At 48.0% G+C, this 23,296-nt stretch overlaps 1 protein-coding gene across 7 annotated transcripts in view; it reads right to left on the reverse strand.

The window, feature by feature from the left end:
* The window catches only part of ephb2.S (EPH receptor B2 S homeolog), a 68,026-nt gene that overhangs the window by 36,124 nt on the left and 8,606 nt on the right, over positions 1 to 23,296 (reverse strand). For all 7 annotated transcript variants that reach the window (XM_041571831.1, XM_041571829.1, XM_041571830.1 and 4 more), the window contains exons 2-3: positions 6,755 to 6,819; positions 959 to 1,643 (exon numbers count right to left, since the gene is read on the reverse strand). In XM_041571831.1, the coding sequence (XP_041427765.1) occupies positions 959 to 1,643; positions 6,755 to 6,819 (750 nt within the window). The remainder of the gene's footprint in view (positions 1 to 958; positions 1,644 to 6,754; positions 6,820 to 23,296) is intronic.

Here is a 23,296-nt window from a genome sequence, read left to right on the forward strand (position 1 = left end):
TGAACTTCAGGCTCGGCCCCCTTAGCTCATAACAAGGTTACAGATATACTGTATAGGAACATTGGGGTGTCACCCTGCTATAGTTCCAGGGGTACCCAGGGCACAAATAAACACTCACCCCAAATCTCCCCCTAACTGACCTTCAGACTGGACCCCCTTAGCTCATAACAAGGTTACAGATATATAGAAACATTGGGGTGTCACCCTGCTATAGTTCCAGGGGTACCCACGGTACAAATAAGCACTCACCCCAAATCTCCCCCTAACTGACCTTCAGACTGGGCCCCCTTAGCTCATAACAAGGTTACAGATATATAGAAACATTGGGGTGTCACCCTGCTATAGTTCCAGGGGTACCCAGGGCACAAATAAGCACTCACCCCAAATCTCCCCCTAACTGGCCTTCAGACTGGGCCCCCTTAGCTCATAACAAGGTTACAGATATATAGAAACATTGGGGTAACAGTCACCCTGATATAGTCCCAGGGGTACCCAGGGTACAAATAGACACTCACCCCAAATCTCCCCTAACTGACCTTCAGACTGGGCCCCCTTAGCTCATAACAAGGTTACAGATATATAGAAACATTGGGGTGTCACCCTGCTATAGTTCCAGGGGTACCCAGGGTACAAATAAACACTCACCCCAAATCTCCCCCTAACTGACCTTCAGACTGGGCCCCCTTAGCTCATAACAAGGTTACAGATATATAGAAACATTGGGGTGTCACCCTGCTATAGTTCCAGGGGTACCCAGGGTACAAATAAACACTCACCCCAAATCTCCCCCTAACTGACCTTCAGACTGGGTCCCCTTAGCTCATAACAAGGTTACAGATATATAGGAACATTGGGGTGTCACCCTGCTATAGTTTCAGAGGTGCTCTAGTAACAAGGTTCCAGACATACAGAAATATTGGGGTATCAGGCTTAGTTGTGGGGAGAGGACAGGACTTACCTCGGCAGACTGTGCCGTTCTCCACTGACTCGTATCCGGCTTTACAGAGACATCGACCAATAGGAACGAGCCATTCGCCGTCCCCGTTACAGTAGAGCTTGATGGGCACATCCACCTCCTCGGCGTTGGGGATACAGTTGCCCCGGGCAGCCACAAGTGAGGTGCTCTCGGCCCCAGACAGAGTCTCCTGGAAGATGGCCCCATTCTGGATAATCCGGGGGCACTTTCGGTAATAGACCCTGACAGCGATGAGGGACATGCACCCCCCATAGTCCTGGAAGGCCAGGTAGAATCCGGACTTGGAGACGGGCCCAAAACTCCGCACCTCAGTATTAATTTTCATCACTCGCCCCCCAAGATCCACCTGGGAAAAGCTCTCGTCTGCCGCAATGGTGTCCACCTTGACCCAAGGGTTCTCCATCCAACTGGGGAAGGTTTTGGTGGCCGAGTCGAAGTCGGACTCATAGTAATAGAGGTTGAAGGTCTCCTTGCAGGAGCCGGGAACGTTGGGAATGCTGCTACAGTCCCGTACGGAAAACTTCATCTCCACGTGAATCCTGTGCGCCCCTCTCCTGCGGATGTACTTGGTCCTCAACCAGTTGTTCTGATTCACCTCAAATACGTTGCACACCTGGTAGGTCCTGATGGTGTTCATGTTCTCATCATATCCACTTACCTCTTCCCACTGTGCAAAGGGCAAAAACACTACGTAAGTCATCACAGTCACACGGAACAATGTATATAGGGGAGGAGCCTACATAGGGAGAGCAATGGATACAAGGGGAGGAGCCTACATAGGGAGAGCAATGGATACAAGGGGAGGAGCCTACATAAGAAGAGCAATGGATACAAGGGGAGGAGCCTACATAAGAAGAGCAATGGATACAAGGGGGGGAGCCTACATAAGGAGAGCAATGGATACAAGGGGAGGAGCCTACATAGGGAGAGCAATGGATACAAGGGGAGGAGCCTACATAAGAAGAGCAATGGATACAAGGGGAGGAGCCTACATAAGAAGAGCAATGGATACAAGGGGAGGAGCCTACATAAGAAGAGCAATGGATACAAGGGGGGGAGCCTACATAAGGAGAGCAATGGATACAAGGGGAGGAGCCTACATAGGGAGAGCAATGGATACAAGGGGAGGAGCCTACATAAGAAGAGCAATGGATACAAGGGGAGGAGCCTACATAAGGAGAGCAATGGATACAAGGAGAGGAGCCTACATAAGGAGAGCAATGGATACAAGGGGGGGAGCCTACATAAGGAGAGCAATGGATACAAGGGGAGAAGCTTCATAGGGAGAGCAATGGATACAAGGGGAGGAGCCTACATAGGGAGAGCAATGGATACAAGGGGAGGAGCCTACATAGGGAGAGCAATGGATACAAGGGGAGGAGTCTACATGGGGAGAGTAATGGATACAAGGGGAAGGAGAGTGCACACTATAGAGAGGGAGTATTCTATTCTGACTGAGCACTCTTTATCTGGAGACTAGTCTTTATAGTCATAGTTCTTTGTATTGGGAGGGCAATCCACATGAGAGGACAGCAGTCTATATAAAGTGGGAGCAGCAGTCTATATAAAGTGGGAGGAGCAGTCTATATAAAGTGGGAGCAGCAGTCTATATAAAAGAGGGAGGAGCAGTCTATATAAAAGAGGGAGGCGCAGTCTATAGAAAGTGTGGGGAGGGCTAGTCTATATTGGGAGGGCTATACTGGAAAGGCCACAGTCTCTATAAAATGTGTCAGGAAACAGTTTATATAAAGTGGGGGGGAGCAGTGAATATAAAGTGGGGGGAAGAGTTTATATTGGGGGCAGTGCAGACCAACAGAAGGTTGTAGAGAGGAGGCAAGTTGAGGACCCCCAGTACTGCTGCGTCATTCCTGCATTTCTTTCCCTAACAGGCAGGGGGGGGGGCTAATTGTTCCCACATGTCTGTCAGTACCTGTGTCCCTGGCAGGAGAATAATATACTGAATGAATGTATACAGGCTTTAGCCCCCCCGAAAGGAATTTCATCACAAAGGCCCCCCTCCTCTCGCCCCACAATAAACACTATGGCTCAGTGCGGACGTGTGCAACTCCCTGCAGCCTGTGAGACCCTCTCTATCCATGTGTGTGTATATATATAATAACAAGACTGAGGGACCTTCTATATGTATATATATTTATATATATAATACACAAAAGCCATGAATATCCTGTAAATTATATCCTTATAAACGGTGAGTTCTGATGTCATCAGTTATAAACGGTGAGTTCTGATGTCATTTCTGTCACATGACTCACTGAAACTTGTGTATTATAATAAATAAAGTACCTCCAGTTGCAAAATATGAGGATATTAGAAGTTACCTCGGAGTTCCATGACCTTCAGCCTCGTGTTTTTATATGGTCATGAAACTGCTCGGTGACTTATAATATCCTCATATTTTACAAGAGGGGGTACTTTATTCACTATATAATAACAAGACTGAGAGCCTCTATATGTGTATATGTATATATATATATAAAATACACAAAAGCCATGAATATCTTGTAAATTATATCCTTATAAACGGTGAGTAGTGATGTCATCAGTTATAAACGGTGAGTAGTGATGTAATTTCTGTCACATGACTCACTAAAATTTGTGTATTATAATTAATAAAGTACCCCCAGTTGTAAAATATGAGGATATTAGAAGTTACCTCGGAGTTCCATGACCTGTATAAAAACACTCAGCCTTCGGCCTCGTACTTTTATATGGTCATGAAACTCCTCGGTAACTTATAATATCCTTATATTTTACAAGAGGGGGTACTTTATTCACTATATATATATATATATATATATATATATATATATATACACACACAAGTCTGAGAGATATATGTATTTATATATATATTATAACAAAACTGTGAGATATAAGTGTATATACTGTGTATATATATATATATATATATATATATATATATATATATATATATATATATATAATAACAAGTCTGAGAGATTGGGGCCATTCCTGGTCAACTGGGGGAAAGACTAATGACTGTCACATGACTCATAGTAAAGAGCAGGGGGGGGGTAATTACCTGTGACACTACTCCTAATTGCCCCGGCTGTTGTGCACGTACCCCCAGAACTGCTCACGTACAGTAACCCCACTAACGACCCCACTTACAGGCTGCGGTACCCCAGTTGTGCCCCCACTAACACTGCTGCTAATGAGGGCGGCAGGGGCTAATTGCTTCCATATAATTAAGTCATTGAGGAATGTGCAGTGAATACTCAGAGAATGGGGCTCATCAATGGGGGGATTGTTACCCGAGCGGCTGGGCCCCCACTAACTGTTTATAAGGGAGAGGAAATGACACATAAACCAGGAAACTGTCACTTCCCATTGTGCCTAATTGCCCCTCTATTATATGGACGGGGGCCCCTCACTGCTGACAGACGCAGAATAACTGGGGGGGGATTGTCAATGTGTGGGTGTAACACCTGCATTTCTCATGTCCCTCAGGGGCTGCTGGGAGATGTAGTTTATTAACAGCTGACGGGGTCCATTTCTTTCTCACAGGCCCATTACTCAAATGATAATGGACGGGGGCTCTATTATCCCATTACTGACACCTCAACTAATCCCTAAATGCCCCCCCCTCCATATTCTGTGAGGCTACAAAAGTCACAGGCTGGTGCTTAATTATAGCCCCCCCTGTAATTAACATGCCAGCCCCCCCCCCCCCATACAACAGAACAACGCATTCCCCTTACAACAGCCCCCCCAGCCTCATTAGCAGCCTGGGCCGGGAGAAAAGGGAAAATCTTTGAGAGATAAAGGCGGGGGGGACAAGATGCCGGCAGAAAGGGGGGGCTGCTTGGTTTCTATTATGGGGGGATTTGAACAGAAAAGCTGCCCCCGTGACCTGAGCCACTGACAGCCAATCACATTCAACAACCTCCCCCCATTGATCAAAGGCACAAGGGCTGGGGGCCGAGCGGGGGCCACACTCTCCCCCCATAAACCAGAGACAAACGCAGGAGCCGATGGGACACTTGGTCCTTTTTTATTTGGTTTGGACTTTCAATTCCGCCTTTTCTCCCCAAATCAGAAGCGAGGGGGGGGGGGTGTTTTGTCTGACAGATTTTAATCCCCCTTTTCTCGCAGATTCTTTTCTTATGCCAAAGAGGTCCCAGCGATTGTGTCAGGGGGAGCGTTTGGCTGGGGGCCAGCGGCACTGCGGGGGGTTGCAGGGAGTTGCGGGGAGTGCGGGCGTCAGGCTCGGCCTGTGAAATTCAAAGAAACTTCTTCATTTTTCACTTTTTCTGCCTCATTTTTGGCTCCACAAGTGAAAGAATAAAAGTAATTCTGCTATTCAACCCCCCCCTGCCCCAATGCCGGGGGCTCTGTCACACCCAGACTATAATATGTGCCCCCCATACAGACAGTTATATACAGTACAGCCCGGGGGGGGCAGTAAGGTCCTTATAAATGAGACAGTTCAATATTTATGTCATCAATTGGGGGGGGGGGGAGATAACAGAGACAGGAAGGTGGCAGCCCCCCCAGTAGCACCTGTTTGGGGAGTCGGGAAAGTACCCCCCGAATTAAATAAGGACTAATACAAGACTGGAGCAATTCCCATGACGATACGTCTGGGGGCAAATACAGCAATGGAGCTGGGAATGATGGGATAGAGACTGGTTACTATGGGACAGACTGGTTACTATGGGACAGACTGGTTACTATGGGGCAGACTGGTTACTATGGGGCAGACTGGTTACTATGGGGCAGACTGGTTACTATGGGACAGACTGGTTACTATGGGACAGACTGGTTACTATGGGGCAGACTGGTTACTATGGGGCAGACTGGTTACTATGGGGCAGACTGGTTACTATTGGGCAGACTGGTTACTATGGGGCAGACTGGTTACTATTGGGCAGACTGGTTACTATGGGACAGACTGGTTACTATGGGACAGACTGGTTACTATTGGGCAGACTGGTTACTATGGGGCAGACTGTTTACTATGGGACAGACTGGTTACTATGGGACAGACTGGTTACTATGGGGCAGACTGGTTACTATGGGACAGACTGGTTACTATGGGACAGACTGGTTACTATGGGGCAGACTGGTTACTATGGGGCAGACTGGTTACTATGGGACAGACTGGTTACTATGGGACAGACTGGTTACTATGGGGCAGACTGGTTACTATGGGACAGACTGTTTACTATGGGGCAGACTGGTTACTATGGGGCTGACTGGTTACTTTTGGGCAGACTGGTTACTATGGGACAGACTGGTTACTATGGGGCTGACTGGTTACTATGTGGCACACTGGTTACTATGGGGTAGACTGTTTACTATGGAGCAGACTGGTTACTATGGGGCAGACTGGTTACTATGGGGCAGACTGGTTACTATGGGGCAGACTGGTTACTATGGGGTAGACTGGTTAATATGGGCCAGACTGGTTACTATGGGTTACTGCCCTGGAGCAATAATGTTGAGAATTACTTAATAAGCCCCAATGCCCATGACTTTCATCAGACGGGAGGCAAATGGTTTGTGGGGAAATAGACTGCACCCCTGCGCTGGTCCTGGGAGTTGTTGGAGAACTCCCTGCACACACAATGAGGAAACAGATCTGGCATGTGATTGGTGGCATTGGGCACCCGCTGGAGACAACCAATGAATTGTACTGGTGGGCTGTAGAACATTCCCATTGGCCTCTAGACTGGACACTACTGGTTGGTCAATTTGTTCCATGAGCCCCCCCAGACTTTGGTGCCCACTCACCCCCGACGTTGGTCGTACTGTCCAGCCAAGCTCTGCCGTCGCTGTTGTTGAATCCATTAAGGTTTCTGGAAGAAACAGAAAGTCAGTGTTAGTCACTGGGGACCTTGGGGGGCAATTCAGGCTAAAGGGCCTTGAGCACATTCTGACACCCATCAGAATTGGGGACGTTCTACAGACCCGACTTGTACCCTAAACATAGCAACGACCCCTCCACCCGCCATCACTTTCCCTTATGTGGAGCCCATGGGGGAATCGGCTGGACTGGACTTTACACTCTGACGCAGGACCGCCATCAGAAATTGCAGGGCCCCATACGACAAAATTTCCTGGGCCCCCTGGGCTGCACCCACCGCAAGCCCCACCTACAGGTCTGCCCTCCCCACCCCCACAGGTCCGCCCCCCACCACACAGTAAAAAAACAAAAAAAAATATTGGTGGCTAGGGTTCCCACATGTTAATAAAAAATAAAAGATATTGGTGGTCAGGGCCCCCCATAAAAAAACATTTGTGGCCAGGGCCCCCCATTAAAGAATATTGGTGGCTAGGACCCCCCACATGAGAAAAGAAAAATCCCCCCCACATTATGAGAAAATAGGTGGCCAGGGCCCGTTAAACGTCCATGCCTTCCCGAAGTCAGCAGCTCTCAGAAAGATGGGGGGCCGGGCTAATCAAGTAAGTGTGGCGTGGCAGGGCCCCCCCTTACCCTCGGGCCCCCTACAACTCTCCCCCCTGTCCCCCCCTGATGGCTGCCCTGCTCTGACGTGAGGAGACGACACACAGGTACTTAATGGGGGGCAGATCCTCAAATATGGACTGACATTGGGCCAAGAGGAAGTCCAATATAACTGACTCCCTTTCCCCCTCCTTCAATATCTACTGTACCTTCTTTTCTCCACCCACCTCTATCAGCCCATCTCTGTCCCTAACTGTCTCTATACCTGTCTCTATATTGTCTCTATACCTGTCTTTATACCTGCCTGTATAACTGTCTCTATACTTGTCTCTATACCTGCCTCTATACCTGTCTCTATAATTGCCTCTATACCTGTCTCTATACCTGTCTCTATACTTGTCTCTGTACCTGTTTCTATACCTGTCTCTATACCTGTCTCTATACATGGGAATAAGAGAGAGAAGTGGAGCAGAAGGGTGAGAGGAGCTGGAGGAGGCGGGAGTGGTGGGTGCAGAGAGGAGAGACCCTGTCAGGGGGTTCCTGGGTGCTTTAGCCTCTCACACTCATTTATGGGTCAGTTATTGATCTATTGATTAGCCCCAGGGGGGGAGGGGCACATCTGATTATAGCACAATCAATACATACTGTATGGGAGCCCGGGAGTTGCTACTGGACTTGGTGCCGTTAGGGAGGCGCAGTAAGATCCATAAAAACACTGGGAGTTACTGGGAGTGGGAATATGAGATACTGGGAATGGCTTTCCTGCCTCTGTGAAAGGGCAAATTGTGACATTTCTACTCCCCATTGCTCAGTGACAGTCTAGTCTCCCCTGCAGCAGGCAAAGGGTTAGTAGAACTTGGAACATCAGCTGTTGCTGCACTACAACTCCCAGTGTCCCACAAGTGCAGAGTGCTATTGGCAGACTGACTACAAGCCTTGTGGGCTAGTGACCAGCGGATTAGCGAGTTCTCTCCCCCGGCGCAGTGAAACAGATACATTTGGGCCCCTCACGCTTCCCACCCGGCCAACTAACATCAGGTTTGGAGCCTCCTGCAATCAATCATCACCTAGCTGTCAGCCAATCAGAACCTTCCTCGCTCATCTCACACCTCACTGCAGCCAATGACATATCCTGAGAGGCCACTCGGCTAACCCTTTCTTTCCCAGACAGAAGTAGCCAATGGGGTGTGTTTCTAAAGGTGCGGGGAGTTACACAAATATAGGTTTCAGGGTTCAGCAATATGATGTGTGCTGAGATTTAACTGCGCCTGATGGGGCCCCTTTTGGATTCCCAGAAACAAGAGCCGGGAATGTTCCAGCCCAGGGTGGGAATCTGGGAAACAGACAGTAAATTCTGCTCCAAACCCTCCACCAGAGAGGCCAGTGTGGGGCCAATCCCCAACTCAGCGGATCACCCAGAAGCACGGCCTGACTGCCAGCAACGGAAGCTGAGATGGGACAATGTGAGGAGTGATGGTGCCGTGTCCTGCCTCCCTTAATCAGTCTGTCACACCAGCGGGAGCTGCCATAGCAAAACCCACAGCTTCAAATGGGAACCCCTGTTTACTCCCAGACTCCCATATTTGGGGGGGTATAAGGAACTCCCATGACCTGTCCCTCTTTCTGCCCGCCCCTCTGGTTCCAACACAACACCCAAATATCAAGCTGAAGCCGCCCAATACGCAAGAAAACTGGCACATCAGTAGTGCAGCCCACCCTCTGCCACACTCCTTGCCATAAAGCAGGACAGTTGTTGCCAGGTAGGATGCCACATGGTTACCAGGAAATGTTCTGGAGCATGCCCCGTAGAGCTTACAGCCTAAATTAGGTGAATGTCTATGTGCCATGCTGCCCAGTACAATGATGTGGGGATAATTCAGACTGGGTGCCGTCCCTCTGCCCCCACCTAGAACTGACCCTCCATTGCTGTTATTCCAAGGCAAGTGCCGTACACTGGGAAGTACACAATGAAATAATAAGCATTTGCTAAGAACATTCCTGCCCATTCCATGGAAAATGAGTCTCCACCTCAGCTCCTACAATCCAGTCTGACCCGAGAGGAAATCATTTAATGAGAAATCCGGCTGTAGCCCGGCTCCTCGACCATATTGATTTTCCTTCATTTTAAGACCCCCGATCCGCCTCCTGTGGTTCCCTCAAACTCCCATTATAAGATCTTTATAATCGACGGTGAACGAGGAGAACAGAGAGACAACTGCTTTCCCCACTAGGACAAACCTTGCTTTATCTGGACTTCATCCAGAGATCCAAATTTCTAACTGACATTTCTTGGCTCTTCCTGGGGAATGTAAAGAGCTAAACAAGCTGAGGAACTGGGCAGCGAGACAAAGAATTCTCCCTTCCTCTGGTCCTACTGGTCTACAGAACCATCCCTCTGTCCCACATAAACTATAGAAGAACCTTCTCTCTGTCCCACATGGACTCAAGGAGAACTGTCCCTTTGTCAAACATAGAATATAGAAGAACTGTCCCTCTGTCCCACATAGACTAGAGAAGTACCTTCTCTCTGTCCCACAAAGACTCAAGGAGAACCATCCCTCTGTCCTACATAGACTATAGAAGAACCTTCTCTTGTTCCCACATGGACTCAAGGAGAACCATCCCTCTGTCCCACATAGACAATAAAAGAATCTTCTCTCTGGACTCCAGTAGAACCATTCATCTATCCCACATGGACTCTAGTAGAACAGTCCCTCAGAGAATGGAACCCAAGGCCCCAGTGTTATGGTGAGCACGGAAGACACTAAGTCACTGTGAGTGTGTTATGGGATAGGGTCTTTAGATTGCAAGCTCTGCTGGAGCAGGAAAGGAATACTGCAAGACCTGGTGCTATGATAGAGTCGTGGGCAGCTGGGCTGAGTGTAATTGTGCTACAGGTACAGAGGGGCTGGTCCCATGTTGTGTATATAGGAACCATCTGTACAAATAAAGTTTATGGGGATACACAAGAGCCTGGGGGGGCATAGTTACGAGCTGAGTACGTGGGAGGTTCTGCCATTTACTGCTCTGTGTAACTGGGATATATCTCCTTTATAATAGGAAATGGCCCAGATGTAACCCAAGCCGCAGACTCACAGGGTGGAAGGGTGAGTGCGGCTCTACAGGACTGGGCTCTGGATTCCATTATGTGAGCCCCCGACACTTGCTCAAAACTCTCCCCCATGTCCCTGACCCCCCCCGCAGATCTGCAGCACAGAGGGAGGGGGCTGAGCACGGGCACCCACAGTCCTCACGGGTTGCACTTACTGATCATCCTCACGACCCAACAGGAGCCCCACACCGGCACCAGCACATTTCACTGGACCCCCAGCCATAGGTTAGGAATCCCAGCACCCCCAGGGATAATACAGAGCCACTGGGTCCTCACCAGCATTGGGAGCAGGCCTGGACTGGCAATCTGTGGGTTGTGGCAAATGCCAGAGGGGCTGCTATAAGGTCCCATAGAAAGTCAGTATTTCGTGGGCTGGTGGGGGCTGTTTGGGCCTCTGTGTACCTGAAATGCCAGGGCCTATTTTAATTCTCAGTCCAGACCTGGTTTAGAGGGTTCCCTTTATAGGAATAGACACACGTAATGTCCCTGTTCTCCCTCTGCTGAGCTGATCCTGGCCTCCTCCTGTAGGGCTACTGTGACACACAGGGCTGAGAGTTCCCTGGGGGCAGGGGTGGGTACAACAGAACTTTCCATGCACCCCCCCCCCATGAAATGGTACATTTGGTGCCAATCACAATTCTACAGAGAAAGGATGGGAGCAGCCAATCAGAGCCAGGCTCTAACTCTCTGATAAGCAAAGTGCTCTGCTCCCACCAATGAGCAGCCCCAGCACAAGAGACGGTTCCACCAAACTGCAGGGAGCCGGCATTGGTAGTATCATGAGTTAACAACAAGTCCATATTCCTCACTCTGTCCCATGTCAGAGCCTTAGAGGTTAAAGCAAATTTCATCAAACAACCAAAAATGCCAAAAAATGTGTAAAAATAACAGAAAAAGGGAAGTTGAGTCCATCCCTGCTCTCCAGATGGGGGAGGGAGACTGCCTTTCTGATCTGGGATAAGCCCCACCCCCTTAAAAACCTGGGAATTAACCCCTTCTTCTCTCCCTTACCCAACCCCCCTCTAAAATAATCTGGGATTGAATCACTTTCCTCTGGGCCAGTCCCTCCCCATCAGGGATTTAACCCCTTTTTATCTCTTACTCAGCCCCTTCATATTCTGGGTTTCAGTCATTAACTCTGTGTTCCCCAGGTGGACTTTAACCCCTTCCTATTTCTTGCCCATCACCTGAAATTTAACCCCTCACTCTCTAGTCCCCATAAAATACTTCTGAACATCATCAATTTTTATAAGGGGAGAGGTGGTTACCCAGCGATTTCCATTCATTTATAAAAAACAGCGACAACAGAAAAATAGGCTCAAAGGGCCCTGCTCACCAGAGCTTACAATCTAAATGGTACATCTCTAGATTTAACTGCAAAGCCCCTCATTTTGGAAAGCTGCAAATGTTCCCCTTGTGCCCATCAGGCTAAATACAGGCAGATATAGGCAGGTGTAAATATTGTATCAAGGCAAGGATTGGCCCATTGATGTGGCCCTCACCCCTATCCCCTGCATTCCTCTCAACCAATTGTTTGGTTTCAAAGCTGGGCAAATCCACTGGGCAATGTGGGCATATTGGGGAATGAACTGCTTTAATTGTTACTTATGGGTCAATCTATCTGCAATGCAAATTCGTCTGGGAGCTAACAGGTTAATTGCCCCCCCCCCAATCCCACGGGGCCCCCTAAGTGTTTCTGCATTTTGTTTTATTGGAGAAATGCAGATGGAGATTGTGCCCCTTGGCCCCTCTCTCACCCTCATGTTTCACAGCAATAAACCAGCTTTGGGCAAAAGGCTATTATCTGCAAATAAAACAGGCCCCTGGGGGCCACATGAAAGGGCCTGCTGGAGAGTGTGTGGGGGGGGGGACAACCAATGATACAGGGACATGGAGCCCCACTAAAGGGACACAGATTATAACAATATGGGATCCTTTATGAACGCAGTAATTCATGGCAACCAATCAGATGTCTGCTTTCATTGGATTACCCACAGCTGACTGAAAAATGCAGCTCACTGATTGGTTGCTATGGAGTAAATGTACCACTTATGCTGGGGGGCATTATTTCTGCAACTGCATTTCCAAATAGCAGCAGCACTGTCACACTTTATGGCAGTCACGGAATCCATCAAGAGCGTAGGGTTTCTTATAGCACTACAACTCCCAGCATCCTCTGAAAGCCAAAAGGCACAATAGTTGTGTAAGAGCTGGAGGGCTGCTCTTGGCAGTTTGTATCTGATGCCACACAGGCACATGGCACATAGAGTGGGCATGGCAAGGCTCCTACTGCTCTCAGTCCAAGTAGACGGTGCCGAGCCAGAGAAGCAGCATGGGGATATTGTTCAGGGGTTCTGGCCTATAGGATCTGGGCCAATTACCCTTCCCAATGACAAGGGTGACAAGCCATGCGGCCAGTGACAAGCAAAAGCCTAAGGTAGACTGGCACAGTCCTGTTCTGCCCTCACTTGCCCACCTACCTAGTGACTGTGGGTACAGCCCCACTCACACTCAGTGCTCATGAGCTGCCGCTGGGGGGATTTGTGAAAGTCTCTGGCAAGAAGCCGTCTCTTTGTGAGACAGAAGCGTGCGGCGGCGGCAGTGGGGGGAGAGCCACTCAGGCTGATTAAGGGGGAATAAAGGGGTCGGTGGGGAGGGGTAGGACAGCTGCTCTTAGTTCTATACTCGGGGGGGGGGCAGAGATTTGGGCACAGCTGTTATCCAGGCTCTTTCTGCACAAACCTCCCCAAACCCAATAAAATCAACGTGCCGGACTCATGAAGAGACGAGTGGGAAGGAAATGACCTTATTTTTTGGAGCTGCCATAGGGATTGATTTCTAGCAGCCACACGACGCAGCCCCTGATTGTCCACAAGTCGCTCTGCACTGGCTAAATCCATAGGGATGTACAACCAGTGATCGTCATGTCATTTATCCAGTACTTGATACACAGTCTCCAGTAGAATTAAATCAAATCAAAGTGAAGTCACAGACATCCAATCACAATGGTCCCATTGAACGTCAGTAAGGCGTTGGCATGAAACTCACACAGGTGTGAAAGTTGGATCCAGTCACAATGGTACCACAGGGTTAATCTTTCAATGTTCACGAGTGGAAGTGGGAATTGTTGTGAAATATCCAGTTGCCTTTGATTTAATTCTACTGGACACTGTATATCATGGGATAAATGAGATTCTTCATAGACACATTTCTACTCATTTTGGGGAGACAACCCTGAAATTGTTACAGGAATAGGAGAAGACGACCAGAAAACTTGTGGATTACACAAACCACCTACGTTTTAACCTACGATGCCAATATCAGGGAATCACACCGTGCAGCCTACGCCTGGCTTCTTCAGTAAAAGGCCACAGGCCAAATTGATCCTACAGAAAGCCCAGAAACAACTGGTTAATGAATGGGGGGGAGACAGACCAACTTTTCCAATTGAGGTCCTGAAGGATAAGCATGAGATGTGAAGCAGCACAAGGACTCGCTACAACGTTACAAAGAGTAGTGGAATTCACAGAGGGGCCGTGGCTAGCACAACAAGTAAAGGGCAAGTAGAGGCAGATAAACAAATTCACCAGTTTATTGTCATGTACCAACAACACCCTGAGAATAGACAAGTCATCAGGGAGGGAAGAAGATAAGAACAAGACATCCCAGAACATCAAGGGTTGGTGGATTAAGAATTTATCAGACAGGGAACTCACAGAACCAGCGAAGGAGGTATTAACCAAGGGATTAAACTTTGCTGTGGCCCCACAGAATGTCCCAGTGATAGACGTTATCACTATCCACAATAATAAGAAAACTTCTGATGAGGCTGAAAACATCCAGTTGAAGGTATTGGTGGCCCTAGATAATGCTAAAGCTCCAACCTCAGTTTGAAGGAGAGGAGGCTCTGACATCACTTGCCAAGGACTCAAGCGTCACATCTTAGGTACAGTGGTTCTGAACACTTCCAACTACCACTCTACTCCACTCTACTCTACACTACACTACACTACACTACTCTACTCTACTCTACACTACTCTACACTACTCAGTGACTCCAATATGAACAGCTCAAGAGGGACCCTACAAACAGCTACGAGAAAAACTTTATAGACTGCTTGACGAAGCTTGAGAAGGACAAGGTCATCAGTCCGACATTGTATCGTTGCCCCTACCCAGGTGAAGCCACTCCATGCTTATATGGACTCCATGCTTAAATGGACCAAAAATACACAAGGAAGGAGCCCCTCTGAGGCCGATTGTCAGCAGCATTAACTCTGTGACTTACAACATCACAAAATGTGTGGCCAACATCTTAGCCCCATTAGTTGGCCACACAATATACCACATTCAGAACTCCATGGACTCTGTCAACAAAGTGCATGAGGTAAAACTGGAGACCAATGAGACTATGTTGTCCTATGATGTCACATCTCTATTCACTATACCCACATCCGAGGCAACAGTGGAACAGTGAGGGAACTACTGATACAAGACAAGTCTGTTTCTAACTGGACCTATGACTTAATACGACTTCCAGCACAAGGAAGACTTTTATAGACAAAAACATGGCTGTACCCTGGGTTCACTTGTGTCTCTAATCGTAGTGATCCTTTACATGGAAGTGTTAAAGAAATCCCTGAAATCCCTCAAGGGAACAGCACCAAGTAATTGGGTCAGATATGTGGACTAGGTCAAAATTCAAGCACGAGAGGTTCCAGCTTTCACTCAACACATAAACTCAGTGGACAAAAACATCAAGTTCACTTGGGAAGATGTGAAAGAGGAAGAACTGGCATTTTTGGATTGTGCAATGGTCATCAAAGAGGGGGGAACGCAGAATATTGAAGTATAAGGAAATCCACCCCCACCCATCAGTATTTGTTGTTTGATTCTCATCATCCCCTGAAACATAAACTGGGGGTTGTAAAAACTTTACACCATGGGGCTGAAACTGAAGCGATCAGTGCAGAAGTGAGAGAAACAATACAAACATCTGAACGGAGCTCTGAAAACTTGTGGTTACCCAGACTGGGCCTTTATCAAAACAAAATCTAGAGCAAATCAAGTAACAGAGGGGAGGAGCTTAGCAGGCGAAGCAACACGTTCATCCCATATGGAACATCAGAAAAACTTTGGAGAATTTTCAAAAAACATCACATTCCTGTGTATTTCAAACCCAGCAACACCCTAAGACAGAAGTTGGTGCACCCTAAAGAGCCAACCCCAAAGCACATGAAGAGCAATGTGGTCTATGCTGTCCAGTGAGGAGGGCTCCGATCTATACGATGGGGAGATAAAACAACTATTCTGTATGGCCCAACATAGGAGCTCTAACTCCTCGGGACTAGACTCTGTAGTCTATCTACATCTCAAGGAAAAGGGACCCTCCTCTGAGGACAATAATGTTTGGATAGAGAGATTGGGTTGGAAAGAGGTACAGAGGAGAGGCCTGTGATACTGCTTGTCATCAACCTACAACGTCACTTTGATATTCTTACCCCGGCACTTCATAACAATTCCCACTTCCACTCATGAACATTGAAAGATTAACCCCTGCCTCAATGAACATCGTGGAACCATTGTGACTGGATCCCACTTTCACTCCTCTGTGAGTTTCAGCCAACACTTTTCTGACCTTCACTGGAACCATTGTGATTGGATGTCTGTGACTTCACTACCACCAATAGGTTAAATACCACCAGGGAATTCCCTACAACCAGTTGAACTGAAGAAGCCTCTCGGATGAGGGTGAAACGTTTACAATAAAAACTCTAAATGTCCAGTTGCCTTTGACTCAATTATACGGGTTACAGTGTATAAGTGATTGGTTGTATCATCTGAAAACCTATATTCCCTGTATTCCCAAGCCCAAGACTCAGTAGTCACACAGCCCACACAATGTCTATAGGGGACGTTACACTGGATCACAATTGGCACAACACTCACTCCTGCTCTCCTACTGTAAGGCTACTGGAACTCCCAGCAGGGCATTACTCTGACAGACCATACAGTTAATGGATGCTGCTCCTGCTCTCCTACTGTAAGGCTACTGGAACTCCCAAAACCCAAATTTTTATGTCTTAGCATCAAAAGTCAGTGCATGACAATCTACCTATGAACTAAAGGGGAAGTTAAAAAGCAACTAAAAGAGGCCTTGTTGTATGATTATTAGGGTCTTATCATTATTAGGTTTCCTGCAGCCCCTGTTGCATTTAAGGAATGGGTCCTGCTACCCCTTGGCTCCCTGTGATTGGATTTAGGTTGAATGGCTGCTGTTTCTGCTGCTGAATTTAAATCTGATGCTAAAACAAACATCTCACAGAAATATTCAGCTTTACACCACTCCGGCACATTCCACATGTCTTGGGGGGGGGGGGTTACACAGCACAGACCCCTGCAGCACTGCCAGAGAATCTCATTCTGCACTCCCAGCAGCCCCTGCTCCGAGCACTAACCCCCAGGTACTGATCATACAGACCTGGCATTGACTGACTGGCAGATCATACAGACCTGGCATTGACTGACTGGCAGATCATACAGAAAAACGACAAATCTCACCCGTCTCCTGTTAGTTGGTTGCCATGTGCCAGTGACCCTAGCAGCCAGGCTGTGGGATTTGTACCAGGCACAAAGAGAGAAGCAACAATGACAGTAGTGAAGTCTTACATTGACTCCTGCAGGTTTCCAGGGGCACAGAACTTAGAAACCACAAAGTTAATGACATTCCAGGGCTGCGTCAGAGCCTGTATGAGCCAAGGCTAATGGAGTAACACAGGGTAATAACAAGCTTTGCCCCGAAATATGCCCTTCAACTGGGCACCTGCATCTGGGACCCCTCAAGGGGTCAGTCAGATGAAAACACTGAGGATTATGGGTAAGGGTCAGTCAGACAGGTGTTCAGTTCCCATTGCAATAATAATAATAATAACACCAACGATGAATTCAACTCATTTATTTGTCCCTGGGGCCCCGGGGCCGGTGATTCTAATCAGCACCACTTCCCAATTTCCTGCTTCCCCTTTCCCTGCGTCTGTCCCTACGGTCAGTAAATCTGTCAGCGCCATCCCACAGCTCAATCAGCAGCCCTCTCGCCCCCCACATACACCCACTCAACAGCTGCCCCCCTCCCAGCAACCAAATGGTTAAGAACCCGGAAACTGCTGTTACCACACAGGGGAGAGGGGGTGCTGCCCCGTTACTATACAGGGGGGAAAGTCAGGGCGCAGGCAGGTTGCGTGACACAGAGAGTAACACACGGGCCCCGTCCATCATCATCGCTGAGTTATTTAAATAAACGCTGGCGACAGATCTCAGCGTCACGTCCAATCCCAGGGGGGGATCAGGGGAACAGGCAGAAGACGGATAAAGGCTGGTGAGTTCAGCAGCCCTGAGGCTTCATTTCAGTGTTGAGAACCCACAGTGCAGCCGAGATGTGCTCAGTTCATTCCCCAGCGCACAGAGCTGCCTTATTCCCTCCAAAGCTCAGGGCTGCTGTAAACCATGGAGCTTACAGTCGCTCTATGAACTGACACAGGGGCTGACAATACATTCACCCATTCAATAAACACATGAAATTGCCCCGGGGTGGGGACAGTCCATCTCAGCACTGTAAGCCTGACATAGGAACTGGTTAATGATGATGTAGGGGGCAAGCTGAGAAATGGAGATTTGGGATAAAATGCTCACAATTCAGGAAACATTCCTCAAAATCCAACAGCAGATGGTTGATCTGAACCTTCCTATCTGGGGGGAACATTCTGATTGGATGGGGAGGTTTAACAGAAAGTACTTTTTGGACGGGGAGGTTTAACACAAAGTACTGATTGGATGGGGAGGTTTAACACAAAGTACTGATTGGTTCGGGAGGTTTAACACAAAGTACTGATTGGATGGGGAGGTTTTAACACAAAGTACTGATTGGTTCGGGAGGTTTAACACAAAGTAAGGATGGGACGGGGAGGTTTAACACAAAGCACTGATTGGACGGGGGATTTAACACAAAGTACTGATTGGACGGGGAGGTTTAACACAAAGTACTGATTGGACGGGGAGGTTTAACACAAAGTACTGATTGGACGGGGGATTTAACACAAAGTACTGATTGGACGGGGAGTTTTAACACAAAGTACTGATTGGACGGGGAGGTTTAACACAAAGTAATGATTGGACGGAGGATTTAACACAAAGTACTGATTGGACGGGGAGGTTTAACACAAAGTACTGATTGGACGGGGAGGTTTAACACAAAGTACTGATTGGACGGGGGATTTAATACAAAGTACTGATTGGACGGGGAGGTTTAACACAAAGTACTGATTGGACAGGGAGGTTTAACACAAAGTACTGATTGGACGGGGAGGTTTAACACAAAGTACTGATTGGATGGGGAGGTTTAACACAAAGTACGGATTGGACGGGGAGGTTTAACACAAAGTATTGATTGGAGGGGAGGTTTAACACAAAGTACTGATTGGACGGGGGATTTAACACAAAGTACTGATTGGATGGGGAGGTTTAACACAAAGTACTGATTGGACAGTGAGGTTTAACACAAAGTACTGATTGAATGGGGGAGCTTTAACACAAAGTGCTGATTGGACGGGGAGGTTTAACACAAAGTACTGATTGGACGGGGGATTTTACACAAAGTACTTATTGGACATGGAGGTTTAACACAAAGTACTTATTGGACATGGAGGTTTAACACAAAGTACCCAGGACTGGCCCTGTGATGTGCCTCTAGCACTTAATAATCAGGTCCGATGGATGAACTGGTCTGGGCAGATTATATCTGTATTTAGAGAGTATCCCGTTCCTCTCTATACCCTGTCCCACCCCACAAATCTGTCCCAGAAGTGACTCAATCCCATGTACACTTGCTAAAGATGAAGAGTAATGGGGGGGGGGAGCAAGAAAGGATTCACTCCCAGGCACCGCTTATCTCCCTAAAATGAATAATCAGTAATAACAGGCTCGGCCCCTCGCTGACACTTATATAATCATTTCTTGTCTAACCCTCCAAACTTCCCATTTAATTCAGCAGAGAGCAGCTGCCCAGGGTGTGCCCCATGAAATGATCCCACTGAATGGGTGAGACTGTGGGGGTGAAAGTCCTGGGGAGGCTGTGGGGGTGAAAGTCCTGGGGAGGCTGTGGGGGTGAAAGTCCTGGGGAGGCTGTGGGGGTGAAAGTCCTGGGGAGGTACTGGGGGGGGGTTAAAGTCAGTCTGTCCAGCCAGTGGATGAGAAGGGGTTAAAGTCAGTCTGTCCAACCAGTGGATGAGAAGGGGTTAAAGTCAGTCTGTCCAACTAGCGGGAGGGAAGGGGTTAAAGTCAACCTGTCCAGCCAATCAAAATCAATCATATTCCAACATGTCCCTGTAACCCCTACATCCCTCCTCTGCACCCACAGACCCCTACCATATACATATTGTACTACATCTTTATAATTAAAGGGGATATAAACCAGTTTATTTTCCTCATTTTCACTGGGTGTGGACAGCAGTATTTGTCTGGTTATTCCTAGCACTGCTGTTCTGACTCTAGCAACAATGTAGCAGATACCAGGTGATGAAAAGACCTGGAGGAGAACTGACTTTGCTACATTGTATCAAGAGTCAGAACCAGAGAACAAAGAGGGATAAGAAGCACAAGACTTAATTAACATTCTATGGAAACAATATGACTAATGTATCTCTTATATACACACATTAGCCACATAGAAAGGGATCACTTTGTGCCAGGGAACCCCCACTTTATTTGGGGGTGACTGCTGCTTTTCCCTGGCACCACATACAGCAAGAGAATATATCAAGCAATTAATGAATCCCCCCTGAGCGACAGACTAGTGGGAAGAAAGGCTGGAGATGGTATGTGCCAGGTGGAAGGTTGGAGATGGTATGTGCCAGGAGGAAGGCTGGAGATGGTATGTGCCAGGAGGAAGGTTGGCATTGGGTGATACATGAATGTTAGCAGTGGGTTACTCTGGTGGGAACGTGACCATGGATTGTGCCAGGGAAACTTGACTGTGGGATGTACAAGAGGGAAAACGGGGGCCCCCACATGGCACAATTACCATACCATGCCAAGGGCCGGGGTTGGCATTACACTGCATTTTAACTGGAACCTCCGCTAATGATACTGATGCAAGTTCATCTTCTATTTCTTCTGAATACACCCAGTTGGCACAGGAGAGAGGGGCTGTACCAGGCTTGGTGCTTTTCATACTAAATGTAACCACCCTGATAATGCCGGTTTATTTACCCATCCGTGTGACCTTGGGGAGCGTGGCAACAGCGCAGTGCCAGCCTCACAACATTCCAAGGCCGCAGGGAGTGACAACTGGACGCCCCCCCGCAGGTGACAAATGAGCTCTGTGACTGCTCTTCTCTGCACCCCCAAACTCTGAGCAACAACCGGTACAATGTTTCTGTCCTATTGGTCAATGCTTGGCACAGCGCCAGGGTGGCATTTGTTAGTTTGGGGGTAACACCATTACTTACACCTACAAGGAACTGAATGCTAAGAACTGGCTGTAGTTGCAGCTGAGCAGAACTGCATTTTCCTGCTCATCAATATGAAAAGCACCAGGCACACTGTATGTTTCTGTCCAACCTGCAACCCTCCAGCTACTGCAGAACTACAACTCCCAGAATCCCCAATTTACAGTCTTCAAGCTGAGGGTTTTGATGTTGGGGGGCACTGCATTATGAAACTGACTATTATTTACCTCTGAGCTCTGTTATAACCCCATTGGCTCCCTCTGGGCTCCGTCACCTTCTGGGTCTCTCTGGGCATCCATCCCCTTGGGCATTATTATGCACCCGCGCATCCCTCTAGTCACTATTATACCAACAAACACACACAAGCCCCCAGTGACCCCCCAAAATGCACCTTCTGGGTCTCTCTGGGCATCTGTCCCTCTGTAGATTACTATACACCCGTGCATTCCTCTGGGCACTATAACAAACCTGCACATCTGTCTGGGCACTATTATACACCCACACATTCCTCTGGCACTTTTATGCACATGTGATTCCCTCCGGGCACTATAATACACCCGCACATCTGTCTGGACACTATTAAACACCCTCTGGGCACTATTATGCACCAACACATCTATCTGGACACTATTATGCACCCTCTGGTTCCCTCTGGGCACTATTATACACCCGCACATCTGTCTGGGCACTATTATGCACCCACACATTCCTCTATGCACTATTATGCACCAGTGGTTTCCTCTGGGCACTATTACACACCCACACATCTGTCTGGACACTAAGATCCCATGGTTCTATCTCGGCACTATAATGCACCAGCACATAGGTCTGGACACTATTAAACACCCTCTGGGCACTATTATGCACTATTATGCACTGCCTGTTCCAATATGAATACAAGTGCACGCTCGGAGAGTCCATCTATGGAGGCTGATAGAGACAATGGAGAAGCTCCAGTCAGTGCTGCCCAACTCCATCCCCCACCCCTCTCATTCGCTGGCTGTGTCTGCACTGAACTGAGAGATAAGAGCCCCCTCCCCTGCCCATGAATCCCCCCAGGGCCGTTCTCCAACCTCTGCTAATAAAATGCAAATCACTTTATCCATCGCCCTCAAGTGCAACCGCCTCCCATTTATCCGCAGCATTTGCCCAGGGAATTCTCATCCTTTCACATCCCCGTCATCCCTCCCTGCCTCAACCAACCTCACTGGGAAACCACTGAATGAAGGGAAAGCACTGTACCCCCTCTAATTGGGAACCAACTCCCCCCTCAACCTAATGGGAAGCCCTGCACCCCTCATTCACTAAATGTCTAAGGCAATATGGCATCTCCCATCTATACAGAAGATGAGATAGAAAAAACTATACAAACCAAAACACACAACCAAGCCCCTAGTGACCCCCCATTCACAGCAGTAATCATGCACCCCCATAAGCAACAGTCCCTTTGCTCTGAGTTGGCAGTGACATCACACTCACATCACACAAAAATCTTCTGTGGGGGGCCGAGCGGGTGCTTCTCTATTTTAGGCCTGGGGAACAGTCAGGTGCAGAGCAGTCACTTGGCCGCCTGCCTCTCCCTCCCACGGAGATCCCTAATCTTAATGGAGATCTTCTCTAAACACACAGAGGCTGTGGCACAACATGTTTGGTATGTGAGGAGCAAAAAGGGAAAGTAAATGACACTCAGTGCAATGAAAGGCACAAAGCAAATATAGAGACACCACCAGCCAACTCAAGGGCCCCAACTTCCTCCAGATGAGTAAAGGGGGAAAACAAATGAGTGGTTCATATCCAACTCTAACCCTAACCCAACCTTAACCGTTACCCAACCCTAACCAACCATAATCGTAATCCAACTCTACTGTCTCTCCCATGTCAGCACCATATCTACTCTACCATCCTATATTGTCTCTCCCATGTAACCACCATATCTACTCTATCTTCCCATATTGTCTCTCCCATGTAACCACCGTATCTACTCTACCTTCCCATATTGTCTCTCTCATGTAATCACCGTATCTACTCTACCTTCCCATATTGTCTCTCTCATGTAACCACCGTATCTACTCTACCTTCCCATATTGTCTCTCTCATGTAACCACCGTATCTACTCTACCTTCCCATATTGTCTCTCTCATGTAATCACCGTATCTACTCTACCTTCCCATATTGTCTCTCTCATGTAACCACCGTATCTACTCTACCTTCCCATATTGTCTCTCTCATGTAACCACCGTATCTACTCTACCTTC

This window comes from Xenopus laevis, chromosome 7S (assembly GCF_017654675.1).
Source record: "Xenopus laevis strain J_2021 chromosome 7S, Xenopus_laevis_v10.1, whole genome shotgun sequence".
NCBI classification, from domain to species: domain Eukaryota; kingdom Metazoa; phylum Chordata; class Amphibia; order Anura; family Pipidae; genus Xenopus; species Xenopus laevis.